The sequence below is a fragment of the Mustela lutreola genome, chromosome 2, assembly GCF_030435805.1.
Source record: "Mustela lutreola isolate mMusLut2 chromosome 2, mMusLut2.pri, whole genome shotgun sequence".
In the NCBI taxonomy this organism is placed as follows: domain Eukaryota; kingdom Metazoa; phylum Chordata; class Mammalia; order Carnivora; family Mustelidae; genus Mustela; species Mustela lutreola.
The window spans coordinates 116605275-116633110 of NC_081291.1; the positions used below are offsets into that span (position 1 = coordinate 116605275).

The 27836-nt window shown below is 41.8% G+C and overlaps 1 protein-coding gene across 11 annotated transcripts in view; it reads right to left on the minus strand.

The window, feature by feature from the left end:
• The window catches only part of MAP3K13 (mitogen-activated protein kinase kinase kinase 13), a 165240-nt gene that overhangs the window by 13732 nt on the left and 123672 nt on the right, over window positions 1-27836 (minus strand). For all 11 annotated transcript variants that reach the window (XM_059163230.1, XM_059163233.1, XM_059163234.1 and 8 more), the window contains 8 exons: window positions 21664-21847; window positions 17178-17369; window positions 13469-13627; window positions 11626-11784; window positions 11077-11185; window positions 4944-5053; window positions 3803-3919; window positions 2936-3073 (listed from right to left, as the gene is read on the minus strand). In XM_059163230.1, coding sequence (XP_059019213.1) covers window positions 2936-3073; window positions 3803-3919; window positions 4944-5053; window positions 11077-11185; window positions 11626-11784; window positions 13469-13627; window positions 17178-17369; window positions 21664-21847 — 1168 coding nt within the window. The remainder of the gene's footprint in view (window positions 1-2935; window positions 3074-3802; window positions 3920-4943; window positions 5054-11076; window positions 11186-11625; window positions 11785-13468; window positions 13628-17177; window positions 17370-21663; window positions 21848-27836) is intronic.

Here is a 27836-nt window from a genome sequence, read left to right on the forward strand (position 1 = left end):
TACAGACTATATTCTTAAAGTAAGCTAGAGAAAGGAAAATGTTAAGAAAATCATAAGAGAAAATACACTTACAGTACTACACTGCAAAAGATTCACATACAAGTGGACCTATGCAGTTCAAACCCACATGGTTTGAGTTAGCTGTACCGTATTGTGTATCGGAAAGTCTTTAAGAGATCTTGAAAGTTCTTATCACAAGAAAAAATATATAACTATTTGTGGTGATGAATGGATATTAACTAGACTTAGCGTGGCAATTATTTCATAATATATATGTATATTGAATTGTTATGTTGTACACTCGAAACTAATATAATGTTATATGTCAATTACATTGCAAACTACCCTCTTCCACCCCAGATACAGTGGGACATTTGTGGGAGGGGAGCAAAGCCCCTCCCCGCTGGGCTCCCCCTCCTCTTCCTCTCTACTTCCACAGTAATCCCTGACATCTGTGCAAGCCCTAGGGTGTCCCAGACCTTGCTTGAAAACCACAGATACAGTCCCACCTCTACCTTATGTGATGAGGAAACTGAAACCCAAAGTGGCTCATGGTCTCACAGTGCATCACTGGCAGAATCCAGACAAAAAGTCTTTTCTAATCCCCTGGCTGGCTAGCTGGAGATTCAGATAACAAGTTTAAACAGGCCTACAAATCACCTTACTTAAATGGTTGAGTCCGCACTTCTAGCACACTCTCTCATGACACCGAACTAAGGACCACATTTGAACAGCTAGGGCTCATAGAAAATGAGTCGGCATCAGGGTGTAGGAGACGGCTTTTTTTTTCCTTTTCAGGAACAGTTGAGGCTCCTCCTTAGCATAGAAGTTCCAGGTAACGTTGGTATATGATAGGATGGGCACAGTATTGTGCTGCTTCCTGTCTCAGGTTCATGGTTCTGTGGTCAGCTGGCCACCTTTTGCCACAAAAAGTACATGGACTGAGGAGGTCCTGGGGCTTTTACTGAGGCAAGGGAGCCCTCCGAGGTCCAGTTAGGGGCACCTACCTATCCAGTGACTGGCTATCGGAGGATCTGGAAGAGAGCTGAGGTGAAAGTGTCTAAGTCAGACGAAGGCTGCTTTTATTGAACCTGGCTGTGCAAAAATCACAGAATAACAGTAACACAGCACTTCACAGTTGACAAAGCACTTTACAATATATAAAACACTTGTTTCCGACTATTGATTTTTCCAACATTCATTTTACAGGTAAGGGTACTGAGGGATCCGAGAGGTTAGCTCCCCAAAGGGAGTCCATGGCAGAACTCCCAACTTGAACCCAAGTCTTCCGACATTAAGGCAGAGTTCTTCGCCCCATCCCAAGCCTCTCCTTATTATGAGGCATTTAGACCACTGTATTGGATTATACTCAGTTGTAACAGGCGTGCTGGATCCATAACTGAACTCTGATTATCTTCTTTTTAGTCCCCAACTGAACCCACATTGATACCTAGGCCAAAGGATGGTGGATGGTTTTTCCTCTCTGATCTCCTCCTAGGTCACTGGACTTCTGACTTAATCATTGGACTGTCCGAACAATGTGAAACTGACATCCTCCAGGGGCCAACCAACCAAGAGCAGAACTCTTTGCAGCTCAAAGACCCATTCCAGGTTGTCTTCCTGGATGCTTAGTCCACTAAGCATCTGCTAGTGGTGGCAAACTTCCAAACACATTCCTCATAGCCAACACTAAAAGTAAACATGCGCTCACATTTTGAAGAATGAAACAGTACTGTTTTCTTCTCCAAAGCTCTTAGTTTTAAGTGTAGCAGAATGCAGGGAGGAGCCAGCAGGTGAACTCTGTCTCCAATTAAGACATTAAAAGAAAGAGGTGTTGGGATCCTCAGAGGGTTTTGCCAGGTGCCACCTACAATTTCTCAGAACTTGACAAGAAGGTGATCACGGGTAGTAAGTAAAAGCAAAACTGGAATTAATCCATGTAATTACTCTTCAGTAGTTTTAGCGTTGTATTAGTCATGCTAGGGTAGAATGGCCTTATTCAGAATGACTGCCATTCTGAAAGACTTAAAATACATTTTTGGTTTGCGTTTTGTCATTATCTTTATTCTTACTGCATTCTGCAGTAGACCATTTGGTTTACACCCCAGGTTTTAGGGACATTTCTTTCCTTTGCATTAACTTGGCTAGAAGAGAGTCCACTCTCCATTATTTGGGAGCAGTGGGCATCTGGTAGAGCCTGATAATAAAAACTGACTGGGAGAGCATTCTAAGACTAAACTAGTATAAGGAAAATGCATTGTAATTAGAGGAAAGGGCAATCTTTTATTTTTTTAACTATTCAAAAACTAATTTTCTTAGTACTTGTGATTTGTAAGGTGATTTCATATTTCTCTTATTTAAACTTCACCGAAAGCCCATGCAGGAATAGAATGAGGGGCCCTACATGGTGAGGTACAGGTCATTATCAAAGCCCCTGCTTTTGTTTCTGGTAATGGATTTACAGGCACTTATTACATTATTAAAAAGAACTAACTAAATGAATATGTAAAAGTGGGACACACATGAACCAATGTTACCTACAACAAGAATTATGATTAACCCAATTCTGTGCAGGAGGGGTCAAAAAAAGAAAAAGAAAAAGAAATCTCACGTGCGATCATTATACCATTTTGCCCACGGCTGAAAGAGGACAAATGATATGGTCCACATCATACGGCTTATACCAACGGGCAGAGCTGGGACTGGAATCCACGTCGGCCTTGTCTTGCTAAGACAAGAAATATCTATGTCTCAGAGAGTAAAAACCAGATTCCTGGAGTTCATGACCCATCCTCTCACTTTCCTACTCTGTTTTTTCTGGAGCCAAGTGTGCCCACGGGGAGCTACAGAGCAGACACACCGTCATGGGATCCATGTATTTTGGGGGGGATATATTCCCCTTTCTCTGAATGTCAGGTTGGCACAGGTGTCTCACCGTTTGGTCTGCATCCCTGATTTATGAGGCGTGCCCTTCCTCTTCATGAGCTTCTCCATGGCGTTGGGGTGGATTATTGGACGGACGGGGTGTCGTTTGTACGTTCCAGGATACTTCTTTTCCACTGCTTGCTCACGCCTGCAGACGAAAGGAAAAGCCACAGCTCAGTCACTGCAGACAGGAAAGATGGGCAGGATGTTTCCACAGACTAACTCCTCTCACAGATTCTGGGCACCCTTAGTAGAAATACACTATCTGAATAACAACACTATTATTCAGGTTAAAAAGGGAAAAAAAAAAGATGCTCAATCAACTAATCTGTTCAGTTCAACTAATCTGCTCAATTCAACTAACCTCAACTAAACTTCACTGTGCTCTTCCACTCTCTGGTGCGCTCGGGGCTGACCTTCCCTCCCCCAATGTACCTCATGAGAGACACAAGGCAATTGTAGAAGACCTACTTAATTTCAGTTTTGGTTTTGGTCAGGTCCACTGACCGGGGTCTCCTGTCATTGTCAAGAATCCCTTAAACCACTTTCATCAGCCACCTTACTTCTCCAGCGGGCAGAAGGCTCCCCCTCATCCATACAAAGCTTTTCTTGAGATGAGGACCCCTTCTTGGAGCCATTCAGTGGGGTGAAGTTGCAAATGCACATTCCTCTGTAACAAGCTCTGCAGCAACTCCCCTCAATTGAAACTTCATGGGGGGAAGGGACCTGGGCGTAGCACATCCCTTAAGGAATGCTGGGTGAATGACTCAAGCATCTGCCATTTTAGTTTTGAGGAGCAGCAATATGGCAGAATGGTGCGTTGGGGCTGACTGATAGACCCGACTCGGGAAGGACAGACAGAAGTCTGGATACATACTTAATGAGCTCTTTCTCCCGCATTTCTAGCTGCAGCATGATAGCACTCAGTTCCATGTATAAATTATTAGCCCGCTCGAGTTTTCTCTCATAGTGTTCCCGAATATCCAGAGCATGCCTATCAAAGAAAAGAGAGGATCAGCAAAGCTGACTACCAGGGGTGGGGGATGGGGCCGGGGCGGGGGGCTAGGTGCGGATGACAAAGAACAGCTCTAATGAAATAAGAACCAGATGGTTTATCTCAAAAGCGTTTGTCTGGGGGCACCTGGGTGGCTCAGTGGGTTAAGCCTCTGCCTTCGGCTCAGGTCACCATCTCAGGGTCCTGGGATCGAGCCCCACATCAGGCTCTCTGCTCAGTGGGTAGCCTGCTTCCCCCGCTCTCTCTGCCTGCCTCTCTGCCTGCTTGTGATCTCTCAGTCTGTCAAATAAATACAAAAATAAAAAAATCTTAAAAAAAAAAAAGCATTTGTCTGAGGGTCGTCTAAATTCAAGGGTCCCGTGTCTGAGGTAACGACTCAGACAAGATGGAGTGGGAGATGGAAAATTCAAGCTTGCGCTTGGTTTATCCTTAGGGGCCATATCCAGCCATGCTGAATAGCTGGGGCGGGGGGCACGGATAAAAATCGGACCATGATTTGTGTATAATGTGTAGCTTTTGTGTGCCACTGACAATACCTTAATAAGAATACAGCATAATATAGTCATGTTCATGGCAATATGCCAATAAGGCTGACTCCTCACCCTGTACTTATTAGGGCACAGATCCTGCTCTAATATGGTGGTTATATATGGCTACATTTTGTCGCCCTTTATCAGTCATAAGCATCCTGAGACCAGGAACTTCCTCTTATAAAGCAATGCCCTCCATGTCACCGAGGACAGGCACCGAATGAAGAAAGAGCCCGGCTCCAGGAGCACCGGCTGCAGAGCTATAATAAAGAAGGAGAACAAGGCTGCAGGGAGGGGACGGGGCAGCAGGGTAACGGCGGGGCCAACTCTGGGGCAACTCTTAAAGAGAATTCACAGTAAGTAGCAGAGGTGAGAGGTGTGTAGAAGGTGAAACAGTGATTCACAAAGCAAGCTCCTGCCAGTATCTGCAGATGTGGGGATGGGATGGGGTGGAGAAGGAGGGAGCAGCCCACCTGAGCTCCTCCCTGCGCCGCCGAATCAGCTCTTCATCTAATCGGTGTATACAAGTTCCCTCGCTTTTGATCTTCTCAAAGTGTTTTTTCACCTCTTCTCTCCATTCAGCCTGAGTGAGGACAAATGAGACTTTGTTAGGACTCTAGGAGTTTCGGTCCCTGGTAGAGCCAGAGGATCATGGTCAGGATGGTATTCCCCCGCTTGCTTTTACTGAAGAGCCTCACAGAACAAATGTTCAATCAATACGAGTTGATAGCAAACTAGCTCATGCTTCGGCACACCCCACCCCCATACCATGACCTCATTTTCTGTATTTAGTCCAACACGGGATGCCGTCTTTTCCCCATTTCCTTGCCATACTGGCCACCGGAAATATCACAGCTGGCATACTGGCCATCACCTCTGGAACAAGAGAGCTCATTTTCAAGTGAAGATGGTGGCTGAGATGGCCCGGCCGAAAAGAGGAGCTCAGTTAGCCATCTGCTGTAAGTACGTGCCAGTGAGAACATGATCGTGTTTACAACTGGCACCAAATTTCTCTTAGGTAACTTTGTTATGAAAATATCTTGGGGCACCTGGGTGGCTCATTCCGTTAAGCATCTGCCTTTGGCTCAGGTCATGATCCTGCGGTCCTGGGATTGAGCCCTAATTGGGCTCCCCATTTCTCCCTCTGCCTGCCTCTCTCAATCTGTGTCTCATGAATAAATAAAATCTTAAAAAAAAAAAAAAGGAAAATATCTAGAAAAAAATATCTGGAGCACATGACCCCATGACCCAAGGGGCAGAGCGGGACTTGGGAATAAAAATATAGGGAATTCTATAGGAATTGGGGGGCGAGGGAAAGAACAGGAAAAGAGAAGAGGAAGAGAAAAAGGATGGCTAAATAATGTAGTGGTTTGACAAAATTTTAGAATGGGGATGGATATCTAATATGTGACTTCAATTATTCAAAATGTAAGTCTCTTCCAATTTCTGAAACCTTTAGTAAAGTCTCTGACATTCACCTTGATTTTGGATGAGTGGTTTTTTGTTTTTTTGTTTTTTTGGTTTTTTGGTTTTTTAGACATCAAGGATGGTGCTGAACTTCATGTCCAGGTCAATGACAAGATAAAGGAACAACCAGAAGATGAAGGGGGTAGAACCCAAAAATTTTAGGAAGGCAAAGCGAGAGTGACCATGAAATTATAGTCTCCCAGGAATAGATTCCCAGGAATCCCAGGACACTGGGATTTCCATAAGGCACGGAATTCCAGGCCAATGTCATCTAAATTTTAGGCAGTAGAAAAATGTCTGCTGGAATATAGTCTACAGGTAGTTTCTAGAAAACAGCTAAGGGAGATGTTACCTCAAATTACTTATAAACTACAATTCCAAGAAACTAATGAAATTGATTTCCAGTGAAGGTTAGATGTATAACTAAATGCCTCTATATATTCTTCCTCTGGAGCTATTCTATTACCTCCAGATTCATGTTTAAAATTATTTCTCTAGATCATGGAAGAAGTTATGTGTAAGTAATTTTGAAATTATAGAAGGTTTCTCCCCAAATTTGCTGTTTCTCATTTACTTTTTTTTTCTTTGAAGAGTTTATTTATTTATTTGACAGGGAGGGAGAGAGAGAATGCATGCACGCACAAGCAGGGGGAGTGGCAGGCAAAGGCAGAGGGAGAAGCAGACTCCCCACTGAGCAGGGAGCCCGACACTCAATCCCAGGACTCTGGGACCATGACCTGAGCCAAAGGCAGATGCCTAACCGACTGAGCCACCCAGGCACCCCTCTCATTTACTTTTATAAAGGAAATCATGGGGTGCCTGGGTGGCTCAGTGAGTTAAAGCCTCTGCCTTCAGCTCAGGTCATGATCTCAGGGTCCTGGGATCGGGCCCCACATCGGGCTCTCTGCTTAGCATGGAGCATGCTTCCTCTTCTCTCTCTGCCTGCCTCTCTGCCTACCTGTCATCTCTCTCTGTCAAAATAAATAAATAAAATTTAAAAATACAAAGGAAATCATATTGTAGTTATTTAGATAGTGATCATCCTGATTATCTGCTTATAATATGCTAGATCTTCATATATATATAATATATATATATCTTTTTATTTCCTAGATAAGGCCTGGGAAAGGCCATCCCATCTAAAAGGTTTTCGTCTTTTCCAGGCTTCCACTTATTATATGTATGTGTATGTATGTATGTGTGTGTATATATATATATCTCCTGACTGATATATATATCCTGACTGACCATCGGAGAAAGATTTCTGTCAGTCAGTTGACTTTTGGAACCAAACCTGCCAAACAAAGTCATCATCAAGTAAAGGTCATCAGAAAGTAAAGGTCGTCAGAAAGTGAAGGTCACCAGAAACTCAGATCCAGAATGCAGTGCCCACTGTTTGGTAACAGTCTGACAGTCTTAAGCAATAAATGAAAGTTTGGCTGAGCCTCCAGTAATGCCGTTCTTGTCATCATCGGATCAAAGTCTGAAGGATGAATACGTGAGTTTTGAGAAGCCTAAGATTGACAATTAGGAGTTATTAGATCAAAAATGGTAAGAGAGAGGGCCAGGTTTGGGCCTTGAAGTCCTCTTTCATGCAAAAACGGATCAGAAGATACCAGTACAGGTACCTAATGAAGGGATCAGGAAAAGGAACATCCCCCTCTGGTGGTCAGGAATCAGATGAACAGATTTTTTTCTTTTCCTTTTTTTTTCTTTTCTTTTCTTTTTTTTTTTTTTTTTTAAATTCTTGAAAACCTTGAGGAAATAAACCTCCTGATGGGAATGGAAATTTAAAGAGAACCTTTCGAAGGTTGAAACCTATTAAAAAAGTAGATTTCCAAAAAGAAGTCCTCCCCTCCCGCCTCCAATCATGAAGAGGGAACAGGATGTGTGGGAAAACCCCAGGTCCTGATTATAATCTCTTTTTCCCCAAAGCTATGGTGTTACTGGTAGATGCTAAGTTTGGAGTTCCATCCCATATGCTTAGAATCTTTACATAATAGGAGTTTCAATTTGCACTTAATCTTCAGTTCAGACATGTCTGGGCACAGCTGGAGAAATGGGAGGTGGGTAGGCCAGAAGCTAATTTGCACAGAGACTGAGGTGCCTCTGAGAGAAAATGTGGCATGAGAGAAGGAAGAATCCTTCATGACCCTGACATATGACAAAGCCACCATCATAGGAATGGAGGAGCACTTCCCAGTGTTTCATTAAAATATCTATAAAACACTGGGCTCTAACCAGCAGGGCTCTGTTACCTTTAACCAAGTCTAACAGCCTCTGAATTTCTGGGTGCTCGTGGTGGTCCTCAAAGGGAACCAGAATGATGCAAAGGCAGAGTGTGGGGGGAGAGCTTAGAGGCAGAGCCCATGGCCCACCCAGCTGTGGGGATCTGGGACCCCAGCAAAATGTTTTCTAACAACTGATATCCAGTGCTGGGGCTGGCTCAGTCAGCAGAGCATGCAACTGTCGATCTCAGGGTTGTGAGTTCAAGCCCCACTCTGGGCGCAGAGCTCACCAAAAACAAAACAAAAACTGATAGCAAATGCAATTGAATACCAAGACCAGTAGTTGCCTCCTTGGAGAAAGAAGCTACTATCTGGGAAAGCAGCAGCAGCTTCGGTAGAATCAAATGCTGTAGTGAAGTCGGCTGCTATGTTCATCTGTGCTACCGAAGCTGCTGCTGGGAAACGGGGGAAGCAAATACTCTTGGGAAGCAGTCAGCTGGGCTCCTGGCATGCTCCTGATGGACAGTTCTGTGGAAAGGGCAGCGACCCGAGGTGACCAACCACTGATGGGTAACTGAGGCAGCCTGGCTCTGTTCACGGGCCAGGGGAGGGGAGGCCTCAGGCACGACGAGACTGCAGGAGTAAAACCAGGTGCTAAACTGTCAGCTCCTTCCCCATCCCAGTGGCATCGAGAGTCAGAACCCCGGGGAGAGGAGTCCCCGGGCAGCCACCTGTCAGTCTCAGGAGTGCACCAGAATGTACCAACCCAAAGAAGGCTTCATTTCTGAGCTTCACGGGCAGCGAATGACATCTTACACTCGAGTAGTTCTTTAGTTTCTAATACAGTTGCATTTTATTTTCTCTTTGGGTCCTAGCCAAAACCCCGTAAGGACGAGAAGAGATGATCATCTCCAGGGTTTAGATGAGTACACTGAGGTTTAGAGAATTTTAGTGACTGACCCAAGATCCTACGACAAGGGTTAGACTCAAGTCTGTTGCTTTTCTCAGTACTTCCGTAGCTAGTTCCTAAATATTTTATCAGTAGCCAGAGAGAGTCTGAATTTCAGACCCAGAGACAGACCAGCTTGTAAGTACCTGAAATAATTCTAGGAACTAGCACACCTAGCAGACTTGGGGCTATTTAAGGAGAGGTAAAATTTTATGTTGGGAGAAACGTGTGGAAGAATTAATATTTAAAAGATGTCCGGTGTCATGTTTTCTCCTTTCTTTCCTTCTTCTTCCTCTCCCCTTCATAGTCTTGCTCCAAAAGAAGCTTTCCTGAGTTCAGTCTCACTGCTGCACATATTGGTAAAAGTCAGTTTGTGCAGGTGAGGGTACTGGGTCTGGGTGCTTCTTGGCACGACACGGTGCTTTGCACACGGTGGGCACTCCGAAGAGGTGGCCCTGGCTTCAGGAGGGACATCCTGGGAGCATTCACGTAGAATTGTTTCCATTTTGAAGTTTTCCAAGTACATACAGTTTGACTGTCATTTTGAAGTTTTCCAAGTACATACAGTTTGACTGTCTCGATGGCTTGTGACTTCAGTACTCTCACCAAAAACTGCTTTTCCAAACCGTGGTACGTATACTTTTATGGTAAAGGAAGCAAAGCTGTAATTGCAACCATAGTCTAAAGTTTGAGAGATTCCCTAGAAAGTACTCATTGTTATTCTCTTTCATTTCATGGAAGGGCCCAAGTCTTTTTCTGAACACTCACACAGAGACTGGACAGATTGCTTTCCTCGTGCCCCATACATATAGGTATCTGAACAGACAGCACTAGTGTTAGTAATTCTAAGGGAGTTTAATCTGGGTGTTTGAAGCCGCAGGTGTGGAATGGTGTGTAAGACAGTAAGGCTGAGAGATACATTAAGTTACATTTGATCTGGTGCTAACAGGTGACACACAGAGTCAGGGGAAAGGTTCCCTCTGGGCCTAATTCTTTTTTTTTTTTTTTTTTTTTAAGATTTTATTTATTTATTTGTAAGAGAGAGAGAGAGTGAGAGCAAGCACAGGCAGACAGAGTGGAAGGCAGAGTCAGAGGGAGAAGCAGGCTCCCTGCGGAGCAAGGAGCCCGATGTGGGACTCGATCCCAGGACACCGGGATCATGACCTGAGCCGAAGGCAGCTGCTTAACCAACTGAGCCACCCAGGCGTCCCTCTGGGCCTAATTCTATCCTGGGCTCTCTCTGGTACTTAACTTCCCTCCTCTGTACTTCAGATTTTCTCTTCAAGGGAAGCAATCCTTTCATGAAGGTTGGCAGTAATTCCCCCCCCCTTTTTTTTTCTGTTTTAAGTTTATTTGTTTGTTTGTTTGTTTGTTTAATTTAAGAAATCTGTACACCCAACATGGGTCTTGAACTCACAATCCCAAGATCAAGAGTTGCACGCTCTTCCAACTGAGCCAGCCAGGTGCCTGATTTTATTTCAAATACATTCATTTTTTCTTTTCAACAATATCACCACTTGGAGGATCACATTCAGACACATGTTCCTTTCAAATAAGATAATGATGTATCTTTTTTAAAAAATAGATTTTATTTATTTATTTCACAGACAGAGATCACAAGTAGGCAGAGAGGCAGGCAGAGAGAGAGGAGGAAGCAGGCTCCCTGCTGAGCAGAAAGCCTGATGCGGGGCTCCATCCCAGGACCCTGGGATCATGACCTGAGCTGAAGGCAGAGGCTTTAACCCACTGAGCCACCAAGGTGCCCCGAGATAATGATGTATCTCAAGTGTTCAAAAAACTCCCAGATTCCCCATGTGTGACATATCACAGCTATTGCTTCACAACGACTGGAGCAGAGCCCTAGAATCGTTAAGAGACTCAGAATGCTTCTAAGCCCCTCTTTCTCATCGAGCGCTCCCTGGCTATGCACTCAGTGCACGGGAGGAGAGCTTTCAGACTTACCTGAGACTTGAAGTAGGTTTCCTGGGGGGTGGCAAGAACGTCTGCAGAGGCAATGTCTAAATGCATGAGCGTCTGCCGGAAAGAAGGCCGGTTGCGAGGTTTACTCTGCCTACAAATTTAAAAAGACAGCTTGTGCATTGCAGAGGGTATGTCCGGGAACACAGAGATTTTATTCTACTTTCTGGAAAACATGTTTGGCTCCACGCATGGCTTTATCTCAGGCCGCATGCACATACTGAAGAGCAAAAGGAAAATGTAACCAGGAGGTACCTGTAATGATAAATGGAAATCTCCAGGATCAGTGGCCTGTTTGATAAGAACAGTCCCTGAGGACTTGTCAAGTCATTGTGGCCATCATTTACTATAAGGCCTACTTCTTTCAGGATATACCAAGCTCTTTATTTATCAATGACTCCAAATCTGCCAGGCTTTAACCAGGTGATTCAGTCTAAATCCATACTGGAGACTTCCCTGAGGTTTCAGAGAAATTTTAAATGTGGTTTTGAGGAAGAAGGTCAAAGAGAATCTTGGGAGAAAGAGATTTCTTACCATGTCTGTTTCATAAGGATTTTGAATCCATCAGGGCAAGTGGAAGGAACTGGAAGGTGCAAGCTATTGCTTCCAACACCCCAAATAATGGCTGAAGAGTCAACATCTTTGTAAGGAATCTCTCCTGTCAGCAGCTCCCAAAGCACCACTCCAAAAGACCTACAGTAGTACCAGGAACAGGCACCAAAGATAATGCAGAAAGACTGGTTTGTATGTGTACCCCCAGTTCCAAAATCCTAAGACTTCCATAGGAAGAACAGAAACAGCCAGGAAAACTCTGGAAAAGAAACTCAGTGAGTGGTAACCAACAATGCTTGATATTAAGACATATCCTAAGGCTTCGGTAATTAACTCTGGTGTGTGAGTGGACAGCCAGACAAATGGAAGGGAACAGAAAACCATAAATGGGCCAGATACATACAGGACTTGAGTATATGATGGAAGTGGCATCCCAAACCAGCGTGGGAGCACTGACGAGTCAGTACATGCTGTTGAAGCAACTGGGAGGAAAATTAAATCCATGGCTCATCTCACACCAAGATACATTCCAAATGAATCAAAAATTCAAATGTGAAAAGAAAAAATGAAACCATAAGCTCCTGAAAGAACACATGGGAAATTTTTTTCTTTTTACTAATCTTAGAGAGGTGAAAGCTTTCTAGTTATGAAATCCAGAAGCCACAAACGGAGCGATTGATCAGTTAAATTGCATTAAAAAAAAAAGAAATATCCAGCAGGGAGGAGGAATTCCACCACAAACAAAATAACAAAATGTGAAAAGTACCCATAATTCATACACACAAAAGACTAATTTCCTTAATATACAAAATACTCTGATAAATTGATAGGGATCAAGATCAGAGAGCTTAGTAAAGAATATTTCACAATAAGAAATTACAAATGGCTTATGATAATATAAAAGAGTAAAAAAAAAAAAAGTACAACCTAACTTAAAATTATTAGAAGGGGAACACACATTAAAACTGTACCTATGACACCATGTGTTACCTAGATGATTGGCAAAAATCCAGAAAGTGAGCACATTTTGTGGTGAGACTGAGAAAACACATTTCTGTTGGGAACATAATTGGTATAATCCCAAAGGAGGACACGTTGGTGATAATTACCCAAATTACAAACGATTCCACATTTCTCCTTTATCTTACTCTGGTGTTATATGTAATTTTAACATATGCTATTATTTTGGTCTTAAGCCTAAAAGTTATATTAATAACCAGTTTTAAGGATGGAAGAAAAGTGACCACAGGGAAATATGCTATTAGTTGTAAAGATTCATAATCTCAAAGGAAAAGATGATAAGGATTTTAAATAGGCCAAAAAGTAAAAAAGCATAGCTCATTGGGAATGTTTACTAAAAGGGCGAACAGCCCTATTATATACTTCAAATAGCTCTAAAGCATATAACCATATCCCAGCAAAGTACTCACTGATATGTTGAGGGTCTGAGGCACCAAAACTAGGTAAACTTTGTTCACTGTATTTAAGAAGGTAAGAATTATGACTATATTTCCCAAAGATTTCTATGCTAAATGCTTATTTGAAGTGAACTTCCCATTTTCCGGAAAGTTCAGCATATTCTGTGAAGCCCTCCCAAGTGGATGATTTACTGAATAGACATTCACCCTAATTCCCCTCTCAATCCTTCTCACCACGTTCAGCATGACACTGTGTAGGGACTCAGACAACAGGAGCCTGAAATCAACCATGAGTAACACTAAAGAGTATTTTGGGAAAGCAGACGTGCTGGAGGAGGAGGGGACTCGGGGAGGGGGGAGGGTGCAGTGGGGAAGGCTTTCTCATCGGGACAGATGGCACTGCTCACCATATATCGACTTTCTCAGAGACGGGTTCGTTGCGTATGACCTCTGGTGCCATCCACGCCACTGTACCGGCGAAGGACATCTTGGTGCTTTTGTCACTGAGTTCCTTAGATGTGCCAAAATCTGAAATCTTTACCGCATCTGTGTGAGTCACCAAAACACTTTAAAAAGAAATAAAGAGAACATCCAAATCATTAGTACTAATACAAATCATGACTATAACTGGCAACTTCGTGTGCTGCCTCCTGCCTTGTAGAATTTAGCCTGTGGGTTCCAGTATCACAGGGGCGGTAGGTCTAGGCTAGACAGAGCATCATTCACACAGATGAGGTCGCATGGCACAGCAGGCTTTCTCTGTCTGGTCTCATCCTGCCTCCACCACTTGCTAACTCTGTGACCACTGCCAAGTTCACCTGATTCTCCTAAGCCAGTTTTCTTGTCATAAGATGGAGAAAACTCAGGTCCCGGTAACTTACCCACGATTTAAGCGTGCAGAAAACTGCACACCGTGTATAAATATCTTCCCATCTATTATCAAGTAAGCTCATTTTATTCATCTGAGCTCATTATAGAGTATTGTCCTAGACTCTGCTTGGTGAGTGAGGCAATGTACTATGTTACCTTTCTGAAATCCTCCAATAAGGAATTTTCAATAAGGAATCATGGGCCTATAAAAATGGCCTTGTGGAATTTTCATTTGAATTAAAGGAAATAAGAGACATAAAACACCCAGGCTCAAAAACTACTGGTTTCTATCTACCCTTGTCAGTCTCAGACAAACCACTAAGAAAAACCCTTCTTCTAAAACATGATTTAAATGATGGCCAACTAAAATCACACATGGGACCATGACACTCGGGATTTTTACATTAAAAGGCTAATAAGTATGCTGGGATTCCACCAATGTTGATAAGGAGAAACTGGAATAAATTTAGGCTTACATAGATTTCACACAAGTCATGTTTGTCTTTTCATGGTATATATCTGAATTGTGGCCTGGGGAAAATTGTTTTTCTAGCCTTAAAGATGAATACAATCTGGTACCAGTCGAATCCAGAATATTAATATACTGACAAACTGGACTGAATTCACTTGATATAACCTGTTTGGAACTTTAGAATGTTAATGAGTTAGGGTTTCAGAGGCTTAATGATAGAGACCTATTCTTCATAAGAAGGGGGCTTGATATTCAGGGTATCAGAATTGAGGTGGCTAGAAAACAGAAAACTTCTCAATTTCTCTCCTCCCTTCTCTGAACCGGGGACTTCACAGTTGTCCCTCTCCCTGCCAGTGTCACACGGCTCTCTAGTTACCCAACGGCTCTGCTTACAACTGTTCTAGAATACCTTCCTCCATGTCCGACCCCCGGTTTTGCCCCTGATATGTAGAATGTACATACTTTGAGGGAATGGGCATGGGGAGAGATTAGAGGGCACATGAGGTTAGATCTTGTATAAAGTCTTCTCTGAGACAAAGCTGGGGTCACCCAGCCCAAGATTTAATGTGGGTAATGACATTTGTCTTTAAAGCAAACCAGACTGATCTTCGTCTTCTCAAAGTCAGCTTGGAACCCAAAGAGGCCAAGACTACCAGAAGTTCAAGGAAGTGCTGATAACAGAGGGAAAGTCTCCCTGAGTAACTTATTACCCTAATCTTTAAATGACAGGAGCTAGAGAAAGTAGCGTGTGATTTTATACATTCTAAAACTTCCTGACTTCTTCCTCTACAGTTAATTCGGAAGGGGAACAAGGTGGTTAGGAAGGAGACCATTCAAAGAGGTCTGTGGCTAGTGTTTCGTGTCTTTTGTGTGTACGTAGTGGATGACGAAAGCAACAGGTTGTGTCAGAATGTGAGCAGATGGAATGAAGACTATAATAAAGTTTATTTGCAAGTAAAGCAAGGAGGGGGCGACTCAGGGAGCTAACGACTATGGTAAGCACGGCAGAGAACGAGGGTGAGAAACAAGAGCTGCTTGAAAGTTTATAATCAAGACTGATTTTTATCTCCCATGGACAGAAGGTGGAAACCACTGCGAATCCTTCCAGTAGGAAGCAGTGGGGGGCTTCAGGTCTCAAAGTTCTGGGCTCAGGTCCTACCTAGCACCATAACTTCGGGCTCTGAGCCCTCATTTTTCTTTTTCTTTTCCTTCTTTTTTATTTTTTTTTTTTTAAAGATTTTATTTATTTATTTGTCAGAGAGAGAGTGAGCGAGAGCGAGCACAGGCAGACAGAATGGCAGGCAGAGTCAGAGGGAGAAGCAGGCTCCCTGCGGAGGGCAAGGAGCCCGATGTGGGACTCGATCCCAGGACCCTGGGATCATGACCTGAGCCGAAGGCAGCTGCTTAACCAACTGAGCCACCCAGGCGTCCCTCTTTTCCTTCTTTTTTAGAAAGGGAGAAGGGGAGAGTGGGGCAGAGAAAGAGAGAATCACAAGCAGGCTCCATGCCTAGCTTACCCCGAGATCATGACCTGAGCCGAAATCAAGAGTCAGATGCTTATTAACTAACTGAGCCACCCAGATGTCCCTCGTGTCTCTTATATAAAATAAGAAGGATGATGCATGTTACAACTATCCCCATGCAAGTTTTGCCAACATCAAAGAAGATGTGATAATGGATATTTTAAAAAATACATTAAACCATGAAAGCACTACAGAGACGTGTTTTTGAAAAAAGATTAATTCCTCTCTGCTTCTCTAAACCAAACTGTGGTGAGAAATAAAAAATAATAAATAAATAATACATAAAAATGATAATAAATAATAAAATAAAATTTAAAAATAAAATGATAATTAAAAATGCTTAAAAACAGGAGCTACAATGAAATACACCATTTTATCAATTCCTTTCTTCCCTTGATGTGGTTTAGGGAAGTGAATTAGCACTCCTCTTAAAAGTGGTTATTGAGGGACGCCTGGGTGGCTCAGTTGGTTAAGCGGCTGCCTTCAGCTCAGGTCATGATCCCAGCGTCCTGGGATCGAGTCCCACATCGGGCTCCTTGCTTCTCCCTCTGCCTCTGCCTGCCATTCTGTCTGCCTGTGCTCACTCTCTCCTTCTCTCTCTCTGATGAATAAATAAAATCTTAAAAAAAAAAAAAGTGGTTATTGAGAGCCAAAGAATCATTTTGATAACAGATCACTAGAAACAACCCTGCTTCTCTTAAATAGCCAGATTATATTATCTTATGGACACCGTGAACCTTGGGACTATTTATTTCCTTCTTTGCTTAGACTCTTTGAAGGCCAAAGCCAAAATCTCCAGTCCACTTCTAACAACTAGACAGTCTTTCATGAGCAAGCTTTAGTTCTAATGTTCTTATTTTCTCTTTGCCTCAGTCTCTTACTCATGCATTTTTAGCCTATTTTCTGAAACTCAGTTTTTAACACAAATCAAGCCTTCAGGTGGGAAAGCGTGACATTAATTATCTGGAATGATCAAGAGTGAACACTTCAGTTAATAATGAATCTCATTTTACAGTTGCACAACTAAAAAGCAACACAAAGGGAAAACTCATGTCAGGTGCTTGGAGCTGTCTGCTGTATAGGTGAGTAAGTTGGTCAATGTGAATCCAAAAAACAGGCAAACAGAATTACCCATTGTGCCGATTTAAACTCAACTGCAAGTATGTCTGAATAACTCAACCGGGCTTGATAAAATTCCCTTATTTCAAAGCAATAAAACAAAGTGGCTGAAAAATGAACTCCCAAACTCACTTAGGTGATTTGAGATCACGATGAATAATTTTATGGAGGTGCAGATAATTCATTCCACTTGCAATTCCCGTGGACCAGTCCACTAGCAATCGCGGTGTGATCTTTCTGCCAGCTCGCAAAACCTCGTAGAGCTGTCCGTGGGCGCAGTACTCCATGATAATGCAGTAACAGGGGGCCTGAGTACAAACACCCCTTTCAAGAAAACACAAATATGTTTATAAATTCACATATACATACAAATGTACCTGTATACATATTTGTATCTATTTTACATATTTATATTTTAAGAATATTTAATGAATTTAACAATTTTAAGAATATTTAATACATTTAATGATTAAGACCAGTTCTCTACCAAAATAATATTGGCATAATAAGGCATAACTTTTCCTGATTCTTCAATTACCATTAAAACCCCTCTAGTCTACAAGCTTCTCTATTATGCATACAGCCAATTTTAGTTCATTTTGCTCACTCCAGATTATCTCTGTGTTGTGCTGTACCAGTGCTTCTTTGTGGGGCCATTCCATTTTGGGATAAACAGCATGTTTCCTGAGACTTGTATAGGCCAGGTTCTGTGTTGTATTAGAGCGTTAAGAATAACTGAAATATCTTCCTTTTAAAATTAAATAAAAGGTTCTATATATAAGGTAGGGAAAGAGAGAATCTAAATAAAATACTTCTATTTTTATATTAATTATTGAATTTTAAATTATCAAATTTAAGATAACTAGAATGAGGACCAAGAAAGAGTCAATTTTCTGTATTATATAGTCTTTGAAAAACATTATTGTTTAGAATAAAAACAGTATCATACAATGTAACATATTTCTACATGGCCTTTATTCCCACCAATTCCTACATCTTCCACAAAGTCTTTCCTGATGATTCCAGTCCATGACTATCTTTCTCGTCCCTAAATTCCTGTGCTACAGCCATTCGTTTTTTATACACAATTTTCCTCTCCCTACAAAGATCATAGATCGGCTCCTTGAAGGGAAAGGTCTTCAGGTTCTTTTCCTCCTACCAGGAGCCTGAGAAGTTCACAGCAAATCCTTGACAAATATTTCTTAGCTTCACCTTAACTTTCTTTGCTGCTAAACCCTTTGCACAAATGTGCGCAGGTGCACGGGGTGGGAAGAAGGGAACTAACATGGAAGAACTTCTTCTGTCTGGAATGTTCCATGCTTATTTAATTTTCTGATTTAATCTTTCCCAACCATTGCACAATGCATATGACCTCTTCCATTTTTACGGGTGAGGCTCAGAGAGGGAAAGTGACCTGTCCTTGATGATACACCTGTGACAGAGTTTGGATTCAAATCCAGTCTAACTTCAAAGCCTATGCTCTTTCCACTCACTATGCTTCCCTTTGTGCTTTGTAATTCCTGTATACACAAGCAGGCTGGGGATTCCTGTATCAACATTACCCTAGAAAAGTGACAATAATTAACTCCACACTTTTGTTCTGAAGATGAGAAAAGAGGACAATTATCGCATGCAATTCTCGGTATCCCATCTCTTAACAGTATGTATGCCTACTTTCAAAACTTTCTAGAGGAGCCGAGAGTATTCTGTCTACAAGATGCCCATCTAAAGTCCTCAGCCAGCTACAAACTCATGTCTTCTCTCTTAGGCAGCTGTAAGCGATGAGACAATGAAGAGGCCATAGCTTGCGACCAGGGGAAAGTTCCAGAACAACAGCAGGATATGAAGAAGTAAAATTAGTCTTCATTCTCCCTGCCATGACACACTTGTCAAATGCCACAGAGTTATTCCTATTACTCTCCTATCATTTTCCAAGCTACCCAGAATTCTCATCTTCATTTCTAATGAAAAATTTTTTTTCAAGTTTCTGTTACTTGACTCTTAGGAGAACGTGGTGGAGCCCAGACAGACCACAACTGTAATCAGACAATTTAATTTTCATTACAGGAAAACAAAGAAGAGGCGGGGATAATGTAATGTGCTTAAGAATATTAAAATAAATATTGGCTTGAAGCTACCCAGCATCCTAGTCAACCATGTTTTAACTTGTCGCAAACAGACAGAAAGGGGTAAGAGTGATATGTTATGTGCTTTTCATCTTTCTTGACTGATGAATGAGAAGCAATCATGCCATCAGCCTTGTACTATGTATGACAAGGCTTCTCAGTGGCTATAAATAGAAGCTCTCTAATGACTTCTAATTGCTACCTTTTCTTCCCCATGGCACCCAATTCCATTAGGAACAGTCAGAATAGGTCTTCCTAAAAGATTGCTTTCAAAAAATTGGAAGGAAAAAAAATAAAGAATTCTTTTCTTTCGCTTCCCCTTCTGTACACGGTTCTTACTTCGAAGGAAGCTGTAAGCACAGCAATGAGTATCCAGAGAGACATACTAAAATCTAATCATGCCTTCGTATCTTCCAGACGGTCCTGAATGATTCATTGGCCAAGCAACACATGGCACAGATGGTTGCAAACACAACACTGTACAATGCCTCAAGAGCATGCGGTAATGAACCAGGGACACAGTCTCACTATTGTTTTCCATGTAGAGGTAAAGACTATTCAAGCATCTTCAGCCTAAAAAGTGGGGCACCGGCACAGCCATATGTATCCAAAATGCGGAATCTGTACGTGTAGGTGGGAGGGTCAGGAGAATGAGGTACAGAAAATGTTGCAAGGAAAAAAGAGAAAGCAAAGGAAAGGAAGGAAAAAACAAGCTTCTCACAGAACACATCTTTCCCTTTAGTTACCCGGGACAACCTGCTGGACAGACCTCGTACCTGGGACAGATAGCCCAGCCCACATCAGGAGGCCAGAAAGGCATGACAATCTGTAGAATATTAAGTGTCTCAAACTCAGCGTCCTAGTGATTGAAGCTTGAAAGTTTTTCAACAGAAGTTAAGTGAGAGACCCCTTCTTCCATCTAGGATGTAGCATACTAGAAGGGATGATTTTCTTGGTGAAGTAAGAGGAAGGAAAGGAGTCTCTTGGGAGTCTGTCTGCTTAAAAATAATCCTTCTGTTGTCTTTGGAAATGTATCATCTTTGGAAAGGGTATAATTAGTCTCTCTAGCATTTCATTTTCACCTCACATCCTCCTGGCCCTAACAGGGCAACAAAGGATGAAATCACTAGGGCAACCAAAGCTCTCTCCCATGCCCACTGTATGCATGTCCCTTCCACAAGGAGATGCATCCAAGCGCCTCATTTAGTATCCCAGCCGGATGCTTATCTCCTTTTCCACATCTCTTTCCCTTTCCATAAAGGGGTCTTGTTTGGGAATCAAGACTCAGCATCAAGCTCCTTTAAACCCACTGTACAAAATCCGTACCCAAGATTTCTATTCCTTAGGAGGAGTGTGATTCCAATGAAAAATGATCCCATGACATGTTTACCTTTATAATGAGTGTTTTATCATGATAAGATCCCTCTTGGGGGCTGGGAGAAGTTCCTCCTACTTTCAGGAAGGGAGGCTTGTAAATTATTCCACTTTCAGCGGTAGCCTCATCAGTCATACTATTTTCTGGGACTGAACTACATATATCAAATATACCATGAAGCTCTAGTTTCCAACTGTCATTCCACCTAAAGACTAGCTTTCCAATTCTTCACCTTCCCTCCTATAAAGCCGCTCATCATTCATTTGTTTCAGGCTGGGGCAGAATTTGAAGGCTGGCAAGAGAATGGGAAGCCTGGCAAGGGACAGGTAGATGCAAAAGACATTACACATATTTAGGGCTCAACACTGCCAGGTTTGAGGACTGCCACAAATGTACCTTTGTGCCTCCCCTTTTGCTAGTGATCCCCACCATATTATGAAAATAGTCTGACCTAGAAAGATGTTCATACACTCTTGAAAACAACTATCTTGTGGCATGAACATAGCATATAACTTACTCTCATCAGTAACTCAACTGTCATTAGACTTAGAAAGCTGAGTATTTGGCATTACCAAGTATTTGGATCACTGAGGCAGGGAGAAACATTCTCAGGGTGCTCTCTTAGTACAAGTTCATATTTAAAAAGGGAGGCTAATAGAAACTAATACAAAAAAATACCTCTCTGTTACACAGAGACTAATTGTTCTATGATCACTTCAGATATCAGCTTTGTTTTCTTAACTGAACTTTCAGATGGGCAGGTTATCTCAGAGTGACCTCCATCATCCCACTGATAAATGAGGTTGAGTCATCATATATAATTTCTTGGTAAGAACCCATTTTTCCACCAGGAAAAAAAAAAATCATTCCCTCTCTGTCCCATGTACACCCTTTCCAGGAAGGCTGAGCTCTGGCACAAAGAACTATCAGATTATATGATCCTTAAAGACAAGACTTCCATTTAATCATTTCTTGGTGTCTTCCCCAAATACCTAGCACAGTACAAAGTCTATAGTCTTTCAAGACAGGAACTCATTAGTAGAAATTGGGAGAAAGAAAATCTATTTCTTAAAAAAAAAAAAAAGAAGAAGAAGAAGAAGAAGAAGCCTTGACCTACTTGAAAGCGATGATGTTAGGGTGCTTCAACTTCCTCAAATGCTTGATATCCGTCTCATTCTGTTCTCTCACTTTCTTGATGGCCACTTCCTCTGCTCGGAACTTGCCCAAGAAGACAGCTCCTTGGGCTCCACTACCCAGCCACTGCAGCTCTGAGATCTCCTCAAATGGCACTTCCCAAGTATCTAGGTACACAAGCAAGAAACAAACTTAGAGAGATCTCGGAATTTGCTCAGGGATGGTTCTATAAAGCCACTCCAAAGGTACGAACTTCAGCATCACCCAGAATGATCTCTACCCTTGGACTCTCACCTGTAACTCTCCAAAACATATAACCTTCCTATGGGTTTTGATACAATAGATCAGATATTCTCATGTATTACTTTGTATCATTTTTAAAAAAGATTTTATTTGAGAGAGAGTGAGAGAGAGCACGAGAAGGGGAAGAGGGTCAGAGGGAGAAGCAGACCCCCGCTGTCCAGGGAGCCCTACGTGGGATGTGGGACTCCATCCTGGGACTCTGGGATTGTGACCTGAGCCGAAGGCAGAGGCTTAACTGACCGAGCCACCCAGGTGCCCCAATTTGTATCAGTTTTTAGCCAATGAAATCAAGCATATCAGAGATATCCAATATACCCTCCTCCAAACAAAACATATCTTGACATTCCCACAGCCCACCTCCTCACTTCAAGCTTGCATGTTCAATCCACTTCTCTGTCTCTATACCACTATCCTTACCCCATCACCCATTATAAGTCAGTGTTGTTTTAGTCCTCTTTGAATTTCTACTGCAGATGTTAATCCTTCCTGGATGAATTGTCAATAATACTCTCCCAAGGGCCTAAATATGCATAAAATTTATATTAATATTTACCTTTTATTGAGCACCTACTATGTGCCAGACACTAGCATAAAAGCTTTATACATCTCATGTGTTGATCCTTTCAACAATCTGGAAGTTGGGCCTTATTATGGTTATTTATAGATGAGAAAACTGAGACACAGAGATTAGGTGACTCTCCCAAGGTCGTATAGCTGGTAAGTGGCAGAACTGGGCCCAGACTCAAGAACTGGCTGATACCAGGGCCAGTCCTTTCCCTACTATACCACATTGCCTCCCATGAAGTAAATGTGAGGGTCATTAGCCATGATAGATTTACTCATATAGATGCAGTAATTTCAAGTTTCTCTTTCTTAGAATTTGATTTTCTTTGCACCAAATAGGTAACAGAAGTCATTTCTAAGTGGTCACATTATTGATGATTCATATTATGCTCTTTATCCTTTCCTGAACTTTTTTTTTTTTTTTACCATGAGCTTATAATACTTTTATAAGGAATAAAATGCTATTTTAAATAAAATACTTCAAAAACCCAATCAATACATGCTTTAATGTTGTGGAACTTAAAAAGGAGAATATGATCCATTGATCCTTCTCCTTGTCCCCTTTTCATCAGCAAACTGTCACTAGACTGGTAAGAAAGAAACATCGAAGAACGAGGCGTCCCATGGAGTGAGGAGAGGATGATGACAATGTTAAAGGTTATGGGGGATTTTTGTTAGATGACCAATCACTGAAAGGTCACTGTCTGCAGAATACTGAACAAGGTAGTGTTGAGTCAGCTTTGAAGATATTCTGGTCTTGAAAGCAAATCAGCTCCCATCTACTATGGTGATGAAGAGCAGAAAGAAGTTATCAGTACCTAGAAGGGAACCACATTTCCCTCATCTCTCATTTTCTCAAGCTTGAGAGAAAATAAATCCTGTAGATTCTTTGTAAAATGTGGCTTCTCATTATAGCAGTTAAAACATGACCTTCCAGAAAGGATGACATAGAGCAGAACAAATGATAGTGAGGGTGTTTGAGAGCATAGGTATTTAACCCATTCCTCTGTATCTGCTCTATGGAAATTAGATAGATGCTACATAAAAGCAAATTTCTCTGAACTACGAGTAGCTCACAAACATGAAATCACCAAAGAAACAAATGAAACCAAGTGAGATGCAGGAGGAAAGAGGGAGTTATGGGCTTGACTGCTTTGAGGATCTTTCTGGCTTCAAATGACAAGTATGAAGTATGAAGTGTTTCACACTGTCCCACCGTCATCCCCACAGGCTTATCTGTGCAGCACCCACAGGATCCAGATATCGATGGCATACTCGCAGAGGGTTTTACCTGTAAGGGGTCCAGTGAAGAACTAGACACAGTGTCCCTTTGGCCATTCTGGGGCCAAAGAAAGCACTATTACTGGATTCTGGGGCAAGCACATCCTGGGCAATATTTTTCTGAAAAACTTATAAAAGCCCAAGTTAGCTTAATTTTTCATATGATAACTACTAAAATTAGACCTCTTTGGGTGTTTTTTTCTCCTATTTACTCAATCTTTATTTACTGTGAAATGCTAGAAACACCAGCAAATATTGGGTAAAAAAACCCAAAGTATTTAATCTGCAATCCCTTTCCATATTCAGTTTTCACCTTCTCTTCCACTCTTTGCTAATATGTATGCACCTTTGCAGAAGTTGTAGCTGACACATAACCTTTTCTACTTTTCTCATGTATTGTGTGTTCCCCATGTATATAAAGATCTCATTGTAAGCTTTAGTAGTGGCTTACGGTACCCGTTGACCTTTTCCGTACTTGTGTTTCCGTCTTTTTGTTTGCTGGTCCAGATTTGATACCTTTTTCTTTCTTTATACAATTTCCTCAGGCTCAGTTCTTAGGTTAGAGTACCATTTCCTGGCTTTTGCTATACCTTCTAACTTGCCACCCAAAAGGGCTTCGCTAGTTTTTGCAGAGAGCAGTAATGAATGAGTGTGTCCCTTTTACTGTAACTTTGCCAGCAGTGAATACTGTCGATAGTCTTTTGGGTTCTAAGTTATTTAGGTGTAAATAATGTTTTATACGTTTGCACTACTTCATTCATTCACTCATTCATTCATTCATTTAGACTTATTTATTTGAGAGAGAGAATGCACACAGGGGCAGAGGCAGAGGGAGAGGAAGAGAAACGCAAGCAGCCTCCTCACCAAGCAGGGAGTCCAATGCGGGGCTCAAACTCCCAACACAGAGATCACAACCTGAGCTGAAACCAAGAGACAGACCCTCAACTGACTGCACGACTCAGGCACCCCAAGTTCACACCACTTTAATTGCCAGGGATATAGAATATTTTTCCACATTTGTTTAATGCTCACATCCACTTTGCATGGATTGTCACATTTCTGCTTTGTGCATTTATCTGTCAGGGGTCTCACAGTTCTCATAAATGTGAAGGAGTTTTTCTATTTCTTTGATACCTATGAAGAGAAAAATTTTTTTTTGACAGACAGAGATCACAAGTAGGCAGAGAGGCAGGCAGAGACAGAGAGAGTGGGAAGCAGGCTCCCCGCTGAGCAGAGAGCCTGATGTGGGGCTCGATCCCAGGATCGAGCATACAGGGATCATGACCTGAGCTGAAGGCAGAGGCTTTAACCCACTGAGCCACCTAAGCGCCCCTGAAGAGAATTTTTTAAAACGACTTTGTATTTTATTATTTTTTGAACAAAATATTTTCATAGATGCCTGTCATTTCCTTTGTAATATCTTCTATCTTCTGAGAATGATCTACAGTTGATTTTTTAGAAAATTGAACCTATACATCCAACTGGAGTTTTTCTTGGTGTGTGGTGTGAGGACTGAGGCGCAGTAATTTTTTTCATGTTGTTACTAAATGATTCCAAACCAATCTGTTATATATAATTCTTTCTTTTCATATCATTTTATAATGTTTGTATTATAATTTGCTACATTTTTAATATATATGTATTTTTAAAGTAAACTCTACACCCAACACGGGGCTCGAACTCACAGTCTCAAGAATGAGAGTCGCATGCTCTACCATGCCAGCCAGATGCCCCTACAATTTATTGTATTTTTAAGTAAATAATGCCTATTATATAGGATTTTTATGAAATGGGAAACACCAAAGGTTGATGAAATTATACTAGAGAATAAAATTTTCCTCTGCCCAAAGTAGCTCATGCCTGTGTTATTCAGTTGTGATTAGCAAAGTTTTAATTATCCACAGAAAAATAGAGGGGACCACACTGGTAATCCAGGAACAGAGCATTAAGTGACACTTCAACCACTTTTCCATAAATCCTTTCCCTGGAACTAATTATCAGAAGTAAAACTGACTGATGTGATTTAGTCCTTTTACCCCATCCCAATGTCCCTGACAATATCTAGCTGGGAGCCAGGGAATAGGAAAATGACAGGAAAACGAATGATAGCAATGAGGATGTGCAAAACTGGGGGCCCCAATAATGGAATTATCCCTGATAATGGATAACGATGTACCAATGGAACCTGCCTGTGTTCCCTCTAGGGTTCGTCCCAGACTTTCTGCTTTTATATCTGTCCATTGGTACTCCTCCCCAGCTTCTATCTTCTGATTCATCACTACGACTATTTTCTTAATTCTAATATCTACCGTGATCTCTAAGGCCGAGAAAAAGCCCCAGGCCCACCCACTTTTAAGGCCTACGTTCTCCTTTGTTTGTATTCAGAGATGGCTATGATAATACTGGCTTTAGGCCTGGGAGCTATTTGGCAGTAAAATAATTCTATTACACATACTACCTCACTTAGACTTCACTACCAACCAACTAAATGGGAGATGAAGAGCGCATTAAGATTTCTGAAAAATCAAGCGAAGTTTCCCCGTAAGTATTGAATGCAGAGAACAGCTGTTCTGTGTGCTCTCCTTTGGTTGACTGTAATCCAGGATTAAAGATTAGCTCCCGGATCTCAGAGCTGACAAGGAAAAAACTACCTTAGTTTCTGGCTAGTGAATCTCTTTCTGGGCCCCGGCCACATCAGCCCACAGGAGGATAGCCTGTCACCTGCTGAAGAGTTAGGCAGCTATAAGCCGCCCTGTAAGCTTAAGCTGACCAGGCCCGTTTCCTATTTACTCTTGAAATAAGCCTTTCTGTCAGTCACATAATCAATCAGAAGACAATTAAATACAAATTTACAGGACAATTAAAAATTTTTTTTTTTATTTAAGTAGGCTCCATGCCTGTTATGGGGCTAGAACTCGATTCTAAGCCCAAGACCTGAGCTGAGATGGAGAAATTGGACTCATAATGGACTGAGCCACCCAGGCACCACCACCTCCCCCAAATTTTAAAGCTCCTTTTGATGGATACATAGGGTGTGTCTGTTTCCCCTCTTTATGAGCCTGAACCTTGATGCTGCATTTGGATCCTGAGATCTCCAAATTACCACCAAAATAATTATCAGACTGAACAAGTTAAGACCCTAAAAGCCCAATGTAGTTTTATCACGTAAGCAGATATAAGTAGGTTTTGTGTCTAAGCAGAGAATAGGGAACTTTTTAAAAAATAATAAATTAAGGGTGGTCATCTCTGGGTTGTGGGATAACAAGTGATTTTTTATTTTCCTCTTTATGTTTATCTTTATTCCCATTTTAAAAAATAATAACACTGTTTAACTTTGAAATCCCCAACCTTTGTGTGACAAGGAACAACTTTTTAATTTCCTGAAACCTTAAGACCATAGAGGGGGAAAGAAGGGTGGAATGTGCAGGATGTATGACAGACAGTGAGACAGACAGACAGAACAACCTTACAGACTGACAAAGTTGTTCTGCATGTACAGGAAAGGATGCTGTGACGGACAGGAAAGAATGCTGTGACTGATAAACCCTGGAAAGCACAACTGGGATCCACAGATTTACCAGAAAATCCCAATACACTTATGAGGAAAGTGTATAGAGGGAGAGGTTTAAGAGAGATATAGGTTTAAGGAAAATATTTCAGAAATCGGAAAAACAGAATACACAGAGAAGTGGTCAATAGTGACTGAGGTTGACTGGCTGTTGTGGAAAAGCGGTCAATCGTCTCAACTGAAAGATATGAACATATATATATATATATATATATATATTTAATTTTTTTAAAGATTTCTATTTATTTATTTGAGAGAGAGAGAGAGCATGAGCAGGGGGAGGGGCAGAGGGAGAGGGAGAAGAAGGCACCGTGATGTGGGGCTCGATCCCAGGACCCCTGGATAATGACCTAAGCCAAAGTCAGACATTCAACCGATGGAGCCACCCAGGCACCCCCAGATGAATATGTTTTTAAGAGAGAGTCACAGAGTCCAACATT